The sequence below is a fragment of the Episyrphus balteatus genome, chromosome 1, assembly GCF_945859705.1.
Source record: "Episyrphus balteatus chromosome 1, idEpiBalt1.1, whole genome shotgun sequence".
NCBI classification, from domain to species: domain Eukaryota; kingdom Metazoa; phylum Arthropoda; class Insecta; order Diptera; family Syrphidae; genus Episyrphus; species Episyrphus balteatus.
The window spans coordinates 12,793,491-12,806,642 of NC_079134.1; the positions used below are offsets into that span (position 1 = coordinate 12,793,491).

A 13,152-nucleotide genomic window follows, 5' to 3' on the forward strand; every position below is an offset into this window, starting at 1 on the left:
CTTAAAATAAAATTAGGTTAAGTTAGAAGAAGAATCTAAGATATTAATTTAAACGTTTTTTTTTTTTAAGTTTGAGGCGCCAAAATTGAATTTGCCTGGGGCGCAAATGTCCCAGGTTCGACACAGATCGCAATCCTTCAATTCGGCTTACCTGATATATCCCATTTTTTATCGTAATACTTGGAAGGATTTCACATCGAAAAAAGGACTTCGACCAGCTTTGTTTAGAGTCTGACTATTATAAAAAATACTTATCCATGATCATGGGTGTATACATTTTGTTAATCCATATTTTACTCAGAGAAATGTAAATCTCTTCACAGCTTGCGTTAAGCATACAATTTACAACGCCTTAGCCAGGAAATAGGACTAAAAGTTTGAATCTCAAGAATTAAAGTCAGGAGAGGGAGACATAGAAAATGAGTCATAATCGTTGTCTGTCGAAGCTTACATCTTTTGAGCAGACATGAAATTTAAAATAGGCACACAAAAAAAAAATACTGTAGAATAATAAAGTCAAGGAAAGTAATTTTAAAATAAAAATCATTCAAATTCGATTCGAATTTTAGTAACAAGATATTTCAAAAATTATTTATTTACAATTAAAAAACTTAGTAATAAAACTTAATTAATTAAGAAACCGTTGTCACCGGCGGCAAACTATCCCCTGGTATATGTAGATTCTCGAAAAAATACGATGCTGGAAAACTATTACTCTGACAAGCAACAATATTCTTAACTAACCACAATACCTCAACACTTAATTGTTTATTTTTTATTTCAAACAAACGATTAAGTAATTTTACGAGATTTGTATTCCATATGGTGCATTTATCAATTAATATATTAAAACATGCCGAATCAAGAGCTAGTAAATTAGCCAACAATCTTATGGCATAAAGAATTCTCATTCTATTTGGGATTCCTTCGAAATTCTCTGTTTGACTCAAATTGGCCACAGAAAAGTTCATCAAATAGTTAACCTGCTCCTCAGTCAGAATAACACCGGGAACTATGATTCCAGAGTTGAATATGATCCGCAGATGGTATTCAGCACCCGGAGATGTTGGATTCTTTGTGTGAAATTTAAGTAAAAGACATTCCAAATCGGAAGGTCTGATTGGATTTTTTTTATAAATTTTGTATAGTTTTGGTGGAAGAAAAATAAGCTTACCGCAATTTTATATTCTCATCGGAAGTGATAACGTCTAGAGCAACAGCAGCATCTTCCCGATAATCATCTTCATTGTCTTCCTGAAGATATATTGTCACCAGCTTGGGAACAATTTCCATAGAGATTAAGACCAAAGCGCCTTTTCCCCCAGTGGCCATTATGTTGGTCAATGTCCAAAGACACGTTCGCTTTAATCTCTCCTCTGTGCAGTCAAGATAAGTGACCAAATAGCTTCCAGCCATTGAAGCGATTTTCTCACAAACTGGAGCCTCCCCCAACGAGAGATTACATAAAGTTTCGCAAGCATGGAATTGTTGTTCGGCATTAGTACCTTCAAACAACAGAAAATTGTTAAATTAGTTTTCTCGAGACCAAGCCAAAAGTGACTTAGTCCACATTCATAAGCTTTACAAAAACTCTTTCGAGAATACAGTTTCAAAGCATGTCTTCTTTCCTAACTCTAAATCAGAAAGAGGTAGTTAAAAAACTATTGTATCGGTAAGTGTATATTCCGTTTTGGAATGTTTCTAAAAAAAAGGCTCATTTTGTTCGGTCAATAGAATAGGTTCACCCACTGTAAAGTAAGTTTGGGTTCAAAATAACTTAGATTAGTGGTCGGTTTTTTTTATGCGAGTAAAGTGAGGCTTATAGTGCTTTAGTTTAGAAGAAAAAAGAAAAATTGAGTTGTAGACCGAACAAAATGCAGGTGTGTAAAATCGAGAAATAATGAGCACCTAGTTAGCACTTCTTTAAGAAATAAAGACAACTAGGAAAAAACTATAGTAAAAATATGATACGAAAATTTGAAGAGCCTAAAAATAAAAAGAAAAGCCCACTATCCTATAGTTGGTATTCGATTCATCCGTATTAAAATCTTAAATTAAATCTTCCCCTGTAAGTATTCTTTGTACTGCGGCAAAAACTAAGAAATCACCAAGCAGACGACCGAGACGATTTACCATGGAAAAACTTGCCGAGAAGCAAACGGAAGCCGGAGAGGTTATCCAGAATCTACCAAAAAACGGAACGGTTATTCACGAGATTTACAAAGATGAATAGGATAAGTAAATAGATGAAGGATATTTCGAGCAAATCAACACAACATACGAAACAATGCTCAAACTCAAACCATGAAGCCAATGCAGTTAAAAAAAAAACGAAGGAAGATGGACCAAAAGATAACCATGCTGAAACGAATCTGCAATTACAGCGCTATAAACGACAGACAAACAACAGATCGCTGGCTGAGAATTATAGGGTTGTATGTTAACTCACCTTAGTTTTGAGAAAAACGATCTCAAATTTTTGTTTAGGCTAGTTTTTGTATAAAATAGTGAAATAGCATTAAATTATTGATGTAATCTTATAAGGGACCCTTAAAAGTTATAAAACCATGAAAAAAAAACATTAATTTTACCACAAAAAAGGATTTTATGAGAATTTTTAAAAAATGACAGAACCTTTTTATGAAAATGTTTGTTTAAAATTATGAAAAAAGATTCTATGTTGAAAATAGAACCTTATAGTTATAAAGAGCTTACATGTAGAAAATGGATTTTATATGGAAAAAGTGACTTTAATAGGCTTAATTTTATTAAAATATAAATTTATTTAAGTTTTGCACTTCTTCTTCTTCTTCTTCCTTTTTCTCGGCGCTGTTATGATCTCGATGTCGAGGGGATCATAACTATCCCACGTAACTGCTTCACACTAGTGATCCGCCTGTGGGGTTCGCCGGGTTGACCTCAGAAATCGGCGGCAAGCCTCCCGGTTTTGTATTGTTCCATTTCTAAGGCCAACTGAATGCTGGTGGTTTTGCATTTGCTTGTACCAGGAGTTTTTAGGCCTACCTTTCTTTCTATTTATTCTATTTATTTTATATTTAAGTTTTGCACTAAACAGTGAAAAGGCTTGTCAAATTCTATTTTAATAGCAGAAAAAAATACCACAAACCACGTTGTTGAATTAGAATAATAGAATATAGAAAACAACAATTCCTGCTTTTGTTGAAAAAAAGGACATGCTTAAAAGAATTAGAATTTGTATTAAATTAAGTGAATTTTAGCATAGGTAATTTTTGCAAAAAAGACAGTCGTCTTAAAAACAACCATCTACGGTGCAAAATGTATGAAAACAAATTTAAAGTTTGTTTAATCTCTTAATTTCAAATAGAATGTATGTACATAAAATTACTGAAAAATCATTTATGTGAATCTTAGCAGGTACACTTAAATTTTCTTAAGAAGAAAATTGATTTGATTTTAGCAGAGTTTGAACGGATTATACTTATTTTTATTAAAATTCTAATTAATTAAAGAGGATGGGATTTTAGAGGAATGCCTTACTTATCTCCATGTTTAACGTAAGTAAATTTTCTTCAAGTTAAAAAAAAAGTTTTATAGAAATTGTAATGACCTGCAATTCTTCAGAAATAATTAATAACAAACAAAACTATTCGGTTGACAAAACAAAACTAAAAAGTATTTATTATTTTTCAATAAAAATCTTTCACTATGACTACTTTGCAACCTTAATCAATATGATACAGTGTATCTTCTACTGACTAGGTCGCCACAGAAATAAACAAATATAATTATTATAAAGACGAATAACGAAAAGCTCACTTGGGTTAGTAGAGTAAAATCTTGACCTTTGGAAACAAATACTCAATTTTCCAACTAAATTCAAAAAGTAGTTAATTTTTTTTTAATATTTTTGTTTTTTTTTTTATACTAAGTTGAAAGCTAAATCTCGTTTGCAATTAATATAGTATTTAGGTTTGTCCGAAGGTAACTTTTTGGTACTTTTGAGTTTTGACTTCTTTTGTTTTAAGTTACGAAAACCAAGTATTCTTTATTATTATTAATACGAACTTTAGGAAGTTCCCAACTTCGATTATGAAAATAAAGTTTTCAAAAACTCACTTCCAATTCTTAATTAAGATGTAAGAATGTAAAGGTTAGGTAACCCGAATGAATTATTGCAAATGTTTAGGTTGGATAGTACATATTCTGGTTTGAAGAGTACAGAACGAGATCAAAAAATTTTTTTGCTTTTTAGCAAAAACTCTGGGGTGTAATCGGCTAACTTGATAGTCGATAGTTGATAGTAAAAAAACGACAAATTATGGAGCAAAATCGTCGTTTTTTTACTATCGAGTTAGCAGATTCCAACAATCTTTTCTTTTCACTTTAAATAATAAAAAGATAATTTCTATAAGATTACATGTTGAGAAATTTGTGCAAAAAAAGTTCTATGTAACCTAAATCAAAGTATTGTTTTGTTTGAAAAAAAATCAGTAAAAGGGTTCTATGTTTCAATTTGAATAACATGGAACCTTATTATTATATTAATAAATTTGTGTGAAACCATGGAAGTTGTATGAGTTTTTTACCAGTATCTTCGCCATTAATTTATTTTTTAATTTTTTTTTTTTAATCTATCCTGAGAGACGTTGAAAGTAGGTACGAAAATTTTTTTTATTTTTTATAAAATACGACCTTTTAATTCTCAGCCAGCGATATGTATGTAGCTGTGTTCATGCGAACATATAACAAAGTTAAAGAAGAATTAACTGAGTCCCTGTCGCACCGTGTTAGAGGATATTTTCGAAACTCATGACGACATAATTACAAATGCTTTCGACCCAAAAGAGTCCGATTATCTTAAGGGGGGAAATCCCTCTGGAATTTTTTATTTTTGCATTATTTTTTTTTTGCGTAATAAATTTATTTATCAACCGAAGAAACTATTTTCAGTGGTCTTAGCCTTAAATGAAGCCTCAAAAGTGCCTAGATAGTCCCGAAACCAATGCGCTCCGAACCTACCATAGTACGAAAACGAAAACTTTAAACGCATTTTTTTCGAAACTAGTTTTTTTCCGCGCCGTGCAATGTAACTCAAAAACTAATGAAGCTTTCGATTTGAAATTTGAAGCAAATTACTCCTTAACTTATTGGCCACAACATGAACCTAAAAGTTGAATAAAATTTGTACAGTAAATATTTTTTTAACTACTTCTTTGTAAAAAAAACATGGTTTTTTTTCGTTTTTTTGATTTCTAATTTTTATTTTTCATTTAAAAAAAATAAATTTAGGTTCATGCAATGCGTACTAATATCGTCCAACGGAAAAAAATTTCCTTTTTGATTTAAGATCATTTCCTGGACCTGTGCATTGCACGGCGTAAACTAGAGGCGTCAACTTTGAAAAGCTCCAGAGCCGCCATTTTGTTATTTTTTCATTTCAAAAAAATTTGTTTCAATACTTGATAATGTCAGTAATATCTTGTCTTTTTCCAAATTTTAATAAGTGCTTTCAGTTTTTCATAAAAAAATAGTGAAAAAGGTGTCGTCTGGAGGGATTTCCCCCCTTAAGGACGATCAATATGCAAAGGTCGAAAGCATGTTTCAAGAGATTGCTGCGGAAACAAACCAAAAATAAGCAAAGAACAGCAGGGAAAACTAAAAGGACATAAAGCTAGAAAGAATCATCATCCCAACATTTAATGGACACTATGGTTCTTGGCCATCCTTTTACGGTATTTTCAAAACCTTGGTCTATAACAAAACTTTTTGTAAGTGCAAAATTCAATTCTTTATAGTTTATAGGGGGAATCTATTCTATTGACCGGCAGTTAATGTATTTAAAACAAAATCTCAATTTTACCTGTGAGTTCCTTGACCAATGTTTGAATGGCTCCCGGAATCATTGAAAATGCACGAATATTTCCAATGCCTTGTAAAAATGCATGACTGAGCCGATACATGTCTTCAGCTGAAGCATGTTTACGTCTCTTGATGCGATTAGCCAATCCTTGGACATCTTTCTCTGTGAGGTTTTCTAATTCGATTATTTTGGATTGGATTTCACCCAAACCAAAACGAAGTGAATCATTTTCACAATTTCTTTTGATGTCACGTATATTTTTGGAATATTTACGAATTTTTTCACGAAGAGCTTCAGTTGGAATTATTTGATTTTCTGCAGACATTTCTCTAGCGCTTCTAGCTACTGGACCAATTGAATTCCCCGCGTAAACAAAACGTTAGGAATATTTTCATTTGGTTATCAGTAGACTGACGTTTACCGTACTGATTAAATCAGCGATTGTCAAACTGTATTATATTCATACACTTTAAGAAAATACTATGGAAACTTTTTTTTAAAATAAAATCAATAAAAAGTGTAATCGTCAGTTTTTGAAAACTGACGCGCATCACTTTTGAAAACTGACGCGCGTCACTTTTGGAAACTGACGCGCGTCACTTTTGGAAAACTTACGTGCGTCACTTTTTGAAAACTGACTTTTGAAACGAACAAAAAATGTCCACAACAAAAGTTTTAATTAAATTGACGACTGGACCATGTACCCTGGCGGAAAGAAGCTGAAACTACTTATACACATCAAGCATCAGAAATTGTGGAAATTGATTAGTGCTGTAATGAAATTATTAAAAAGTAAAAACAACAGTTTAAATAAAAGTAAAAACTTGTTTTTATATATATAGATTTAAAGCAAAATTATAATTAAAATCGAAGCTCTTGTTGCAACAAGTGTAGTTTAAGTGTGATCTGGTAATTCTCCTTGCATTTTGTTCTTGAAATTTGTCATATGAACGAAAAGTTTTCTTAGTGCCAGTTGTACAAACGTGGGTCAGCCTTGGTTCAGGAATTTAACCCGCCGATTTCGGCGGATTAGCTGCGGGTCAACTTCGGTTCAAGCATGAATGTGGCTATTTTTACATATATGGACCTTGAACCAGTGTTAAAACTCATCCTTACTACAGATTTCACAAGATAAAAGTTGCTGATCCACGGATTAAATATTTGTACAACTGGCCCTTAGGTGGTCAATATTATAAAGTTTAAGGCACTTCAATTTAATCTTGTTTGTTATATTTCAGACAAGGGTGAGTGCTTATCACCGACACTGTGATTCCAGTGCAACTCATATAGAAAGCTTGAAATTTATATGTTTCATCTCCTAAAAATATGTTCGATGATATATTTAAAAAATGGTTTCTTTTTTTCAAAGAATCATCCAAAATTCATGGTTGCACCAAAACACGATGAAATAACATAACAACTTTTGCATAGAATTGCATCCCTCGCAAAAAGGTATTTATTTCATTAATTCATATTATACGTCAAATGGATATTTTTTATGCCTCCTTTTCTCTGATTGTGATTAAGTTTTTGGGGAAAAACTTGAATGCTACGGAAATAAAAAATGTCAATGAAGTTATTTAAATGTAATTTTTCTGAAATTAATTTCATTTATATTTTTTAATTAATTATTTTACCTGAAAAAAAACACATGTATTCTTATGACTCCAGATTTTTTATGTGTATATGTAGTTGCTTATTTTTCCCACCAGTGTCGCATTTTGACTTTTCTAGTTGTCAATTAGTGCATGTGCTCAATGCAAATTGGAAAACAAGTAAAAAATATCCTCTAATCTACATTCTCTCTGAATGCATTCATTTCTACACCAGCGCTTCTCAAACCTCAATCAACCTGTCACACAACTGTCACTACAAAAACATCTGTTTTGTAAAAAAAGAAAAAACTAAAAAATTAACCAAATTTCTTGTATATTTTTTTTTCTTCTACATCGGTCGATTATTTTTACAAATTTTCTTCGATAATGGCTATGACAATTCTTCAAAAACTCTCCTTGCAATGTCTCAAAACAGAACAACCACTTTTAAGTAATTAATTTCATTCAAAAACCAAGAATTTCCCTGATTTTTACTTAAACATTTCCAGCAACTGTCCGAAATGCTAGCAAAAAAACCGGAGGCAGTTCGCGTAACAATCCAAAACATCCGCGACCAAAACATCGTGGTTGGCGTGTACAAGATGGTTGGTATGTTGCCCAAGGAACGATATTAGCTACACAAAGGACAACAAGATTTCATCCTGGATTAAATGTAAGTAAAAAGATGCACAATTATTGAATTTGTACTAAATTGAAATTGTAGGTTGGTTTTGGACGCAATGGAACTCTGTTTGCCATGGAACATGGAAAAGTTTACGTAACTTGCGAAAAATTAGATCCCAATTGGGATCACACTTGGGTACAGCGTCATTATGCTGGACGAATGGATCAACAAATTCATAAGAAATTCTTTAATGTCATTACCGAGAAGCAACATCAACGTTTTAAGTTGATTGATGAGATTTAAGTTTAAGAAAAATAAAAAAAGAGAATACAAAATTGAAAAGGTAACTTTTTATTCAAGATCAATTGGTTTTCCTTGCTCTTTGATAGCCCAAATCAGTCATTACTGAAAACAGTAATGTATAGGTCGTTTCAAATCAAAAGTCCCATGTAAAATTGAGCAAAAATAAAAAAAACTCATTCGCTTACTGGAAGGAAGCATTTATGAGGCAGCTGAACTTTTTCTTAAATTACGATAAAATAATGAAGAACAGTTCTTGATATCCCTATTTTAATTAATTCATCCGTCTGTGAGATTCACTGGGTTAGCCTCAGAAAGCGGAGGCAAGTCTCCTGGGCTTGCATCACTCCATATCCGCTGACAATACAAAAAAACATACAATTAATTCATTATTTATCATTTGAAGGCAGTTGTGATAACTTTTCCGAAGATATTGTTATAGGACTACGTGAAGATGGACCAGAAATGTCCAGTTTATATGATAGCAATTCATAACTTAAAATTCTATTCACATCTTTTCATTTGTATAATCAAGCAGTAAATATCATATTTTTATTTTTCAATTATTTTGGAGTCGTCACCATAGAAATCATTAATAAACAAATTCAGATTTTTCGTTTGTTTATTTTTTTCTCTAGCATTTCTTTCATTCAAACAAGCATGATTTGTTGTTATTTTTGAGTTGATTTGTCGCAATGAGCCAATAAAATTGAGTTTTTTGTTTATTTGTTCTCAATTTTATTGGAAGGGAGAAAAAAACTCTGAGTCAGGACTTTTGATTTGAAACGACCTATACTGACTTAGATTATTCATATATGTAGGTCGTTTCAAATCAAAAGTCCCATGGAAAATTGAGCAAAAATAAAAAAACTCATTCGCTTACTGGAAGGAAGCATTTATGAGACAGCTGAACTTTTTCTAAAATTGATAAAGAAATGAGGACCAGTTCTTGTCTTCTTGATATCCCTATTTTAATTAATTGATCCGTCTGTGAGATTCACTGGGTTAGCCTCAGAAAGCGGAGGCAAGTCTCCCGGGCTTGCATCAGTCCATATTCGCGGGCAATACAAAAAAAACATACAATTATTTAATTATTTATCATTTGAACGCAGTTGCGATAACTTTGCCGAAGATATTGTTATAGGACTAGGTGAAGATGTACCAGAAATGTCGACTTTATATTATAGCAATTCATAACTTAAAATTCTATTCAAATCTTTGTATAAATGGGCAGTTAATATTTTATTTTTATTTTTCAATTATTTTGGAGTCGTCACCATAGAAATCATTAATAAACAAATTCAGATTTTTCGAGTGTTTATTTTTTTCTCTGGCATTTCTTTCATTCAAACAAGCATGATTTGTTGTTATTTTTTAGTTGATTTGTGGAAATGAGCCAATAAAATTGAGTTTCTTGTTTATTTGTTCTCAATTTTATTGGAAGGGAGAAAATAAACTCATGTCGTTTTCGATTGGCTCTCCGGAAGCGTCCGGAATCATTCAGAAGCCTTCTGAAAGTGTTTTATTCACACGAATATGACAGCCAAAACGCTTCTCAGAAGAGAAATTCTCTTCTCGATTTAAAATCGGAATTCACTCAAAAAGCACTAACACTTGAATATTTGAAAGTCAAATTAATCACTCAATCAATGTTTTTTTTTATTTTTTGAAATAAATTATTGTTTTCCGAAATAAATTTTTTAATTAATTTTCAAATTTACTTAAAATATTTTGGAAGCCAACTTCACCATTAATTTCTTCAGCATTAACATTTTTGAACAATTTTAAAGATTTTTTTTGAAAGAAAAATAAATTAATATGAATATTTGACATTTGAAATTTCAAAGAAAAATACACAAACACAAAAAAAAAATGAATTGAGTGGAAGCGATTTAAACTGTTTTATTGGATTTCAGAATGAGTGAATCCTTGAGTGTTTCCAATCGAAAACGACATCAGAGTCAGGACTTTTGATTTGAAACGACCTATAGTATTTTTTTTACTTCAGAAAAGCAAATGTGGATAGATAAATGTCTCTAGATAAATGTGGATAGATAAATGCCGATAGATAAATGTGGATAGATAAATTTCAATAGATAAATGTCGATAGATAAATGTCTCTAGATAGATAAATGTGGATCGATAAATGTCGATAGATAAATGAGGCTATGAGAGCAATAGTGGCGTAACCGATTTTTTTTCAAAAATGAGTTTTTCATAAAAACTTGGTCTCTTAATATATTTACTTTATTACAAAAATAGATTTATGCAGCTTGATACACTCAGAACAAGATGGCACTCAAAAAAGTGTTGTTTTGAAAAACCCTGTATCTTAAATCACTCGTAGCTCAAAACTTCCTTTTTGTGGCTTACGCCACTATTGTTCTCATAGCCTCAAATGTCGATAGATAAATGTCGATAGATATATGTGGATCGATAAATGTGGATAGATAAATGTGGATCGATAAATGTGGATAGATAAATGAGGATCGATAAATGTGGATAGATATGTGGATCGATAAATGTCGATAGATATATGTGGATCGATAAATGTGGATAGATAAATGTGGATCGATAAATGTGGATAGACAAATGTCGATAGATAATGTGCATAGATAAATGTCGATAGATATATGTGGATTGATAAATGTCGATAGATATATGCGGATCGATAAATGTGGATAGATAAATGTGGATAGATAAATGTGGATAGATAAATGTGGATAGATAAATGTGGATAGATAAATGTCGATAGATATATGTGGATCGATAAATGTCGATAGATAAATGTGGATCGATAAATGTGGATAGATAAATGTCGATAGATATATGTGGATCGATAAACGTCGATAGATAAATGTGGATAGATAAAAGTCGTTAGATAAAAGTCGATAGATAAATGTCGATAGATAAATGTGGATAGATATATGTAGATCGATAAATGTGGATAGATAAATGTGGATCGATAAATGTGGATAGATATATGTGGATCGATAAATGTGGAAAAATAAATGTGGATCGATAAATGTGGATGGATATAAGTGGATCGATAAATGTGGATCGATAAATGTCCACATTTATCTATCGACATTTATCTATCGACATTTATCTATCCACATTTATCTATCCACATTTATCTATCCACATTTATCGATCCGCATATATCTATCGACATTTATCGATCCACATTTATCTATCGACATTTATCTATCCACATTTATCAATCCACATTTATCGATCCACATTTATCGATCCACATTTATCGATCCACATTTATCTATCGACATTTATCGATCCACATATATCTATCGACATTTATCTATCGACATTTATCTATCCACATTTATCTATCCACATTTATCTATCGACATTTATCTATCCACATTTATCTATCCACATTTATCGATCCACATTTATCTATCCACATTTATCGATCCACATTTATCGATCCACATTTATCGATCCACATTTATCTATCCACATTTATCGATCCACATATATCTATCCACATTTATCTATCGACATTTATCTATCGACATTTATCTATCCACATTTATCTATCCACATTTATCTATCCACATTTATCTATCCACATTTATCGATCCGCATATATCTATCGACATTTATCGATCCACATTTATCGATCCACATATATCTATCCACATTTATCTATCGACATTTATCTATCGACATTTATCTATCGACATTTATCGATCCACATTTATCTATCCACATTTATCGATCCACATATATCTATCCACATTTATCTATCGACATTTATCTATCGACATTTATCTATCGACTTTTATCTATCCACATTTATCTATCCACATTTATCTATCCACATTTATCTATCGACATTTATCGATCCACATTTATCTATCCACATTTATCTATCCACATTTATCGATCCACATTTATCCATCCACATATATCTATCCACATTTATCGATCCACATATATCTATCCACATTTATCGATCCACATTTATCGATCCACATATATCTATCCACATTTATCTATCGATATTTATCTATCGACATTTATCTATCGACATTTATCTATCGACATTTATCGATCCACATTTATCGATCCACATTTATCGATCCACATTTATCTATCCACATTTATCGATCCACATTTATCTATCCACATTTATCGATCCACATATATCTATCCACATTTATCTATCCACATTTATCTATCCACATTTATCTATCCACATTTATCCATCCACATATATCTATCGACATTTATTTATCGACATTTATCTATCCACATTTATCTATCCACATTTATCTATCCACATTTATCTATCCACATTTATCGATCCACATTTATCCATCCACATATATCTATCCACATTTATCGATCCACATATATCTATCCACATTTATCGATCCACATTTATCGATCCACATATATCGATCCACATTTATCTATCCACATTTATCGATCCACATTTATCTATCCACATTTATCGATCCACATATATCTATCCACATTTATCTATCCACATTTATCTATCCACATTTATCTATCCACATTTATCCATCCACATATATCTATCGACATTTATTTATCGACATTTATCTATCCACATTTATCTATCCACATTTATCTATCCACATTTATCTATCCACATTTATCTATTCACATTTATCTATCCACATTTATCTATCCACATTTATCCATCCACATATATCTATCGACATTTATTTATCGACATTTATCTATCCACATTTATCGATCCACATTTATCTATCCACATTTATCGATCCACATTTATC

General features: G+C 31.5%; 2 protein-coding genes across 2 annotated transcripts; one reads left to right on the forward strand and one right to left on the reverse strand.

The window, feature by feature from the left end:
• Window positions 1–552: 552 nt before the first annotated feature.
• LOC129907007 (uncharacterized) lies at window positions 553–6,255 on the reverse strand. Its single transcript, XM_055983040.1, has 3 exons — window positions 5,843–6,255; window positions 1,175–1,505; window positions 553–1,116 (listed from the first exon to the last, which is right to left on the reverse strand). The coding sequence occupies exons 1-3, from the start codon at window positions 6,165–6,167 to the stop codon at window positions 633–635; spliced, it is 1,140 nt and encodes a 379-aa protein (XP_055839015.1). The 5' UTR covers window positions 6,168–6,255; the 3' UTR covers window positions 553–632.
• A 1,466-nt stretch (window positions 6,256–7,721) lies between these two features.
• On the forward strand, window positions 7,722–8,421 carry LOC129907000 (50S ribosomal protein L27). The gene is made up of 3 exons (XM_055983037.1): window positions 7,722–7,888; window positions 7,947–8,110; window positions 8,162–8,421. Exons 1-3 carry the CDS (start codon window positions 7,825–7,827, stop codon window positions 8,363–8,365), a joined length of 432 nt encoding a protein of 143 aa, XP_055839012.1. The 5' UTR covers window positions 7,722–7,824; the 3' UTR covers window positions 8,366–8,421.
• The last annotated feature ends 4,731 nt before the right edge of the window (window positions 8,422–13,152 follow it).

Coding starts and splice junctions, on each gene's coding strand:
- LOC129907007 (XM_055983040.1), bottom strand. CDS start 6,167: ATGTCTGCAGAAAATCAAATAATTCCAACTGAAGCTCTTCGTGAAAAA. Junction 1,506..5,842: donor ATTGGTCAAGGAACTCACAG/GTAAAATTGAGA, acceptor TGTTGTTTGAAG/GTACTAATGCCGAACAACAA. Junction 1,117..1,174: donor GATGAGAATATAAAATTGCG/GTAAGCTTATTT, acceptor AAATCCAATCAG/ACCTTCCGATTTGGAATGTC.
- LOC129907000 (XM_055983037.1), top strand. CDS start 7,825: ATGGCTATGACAATTCTTCAAAAACTCTCCTTGCAATGTCTCAAAACA. Junction 7,889..7,946: donor AACAGAACAACCACTTTTAA/GTAATTAATTTC, acceptor AAACATTTCCAG/CAACTGTCCGAAATGCTAGC. Junction 8,111..8,161: donor GATTTCATCCTGGATTAAAT/GTAAGTAAAAAG, acceptor TTGAAATTGTAG/GTTGGTTTTGGACGCAATGG.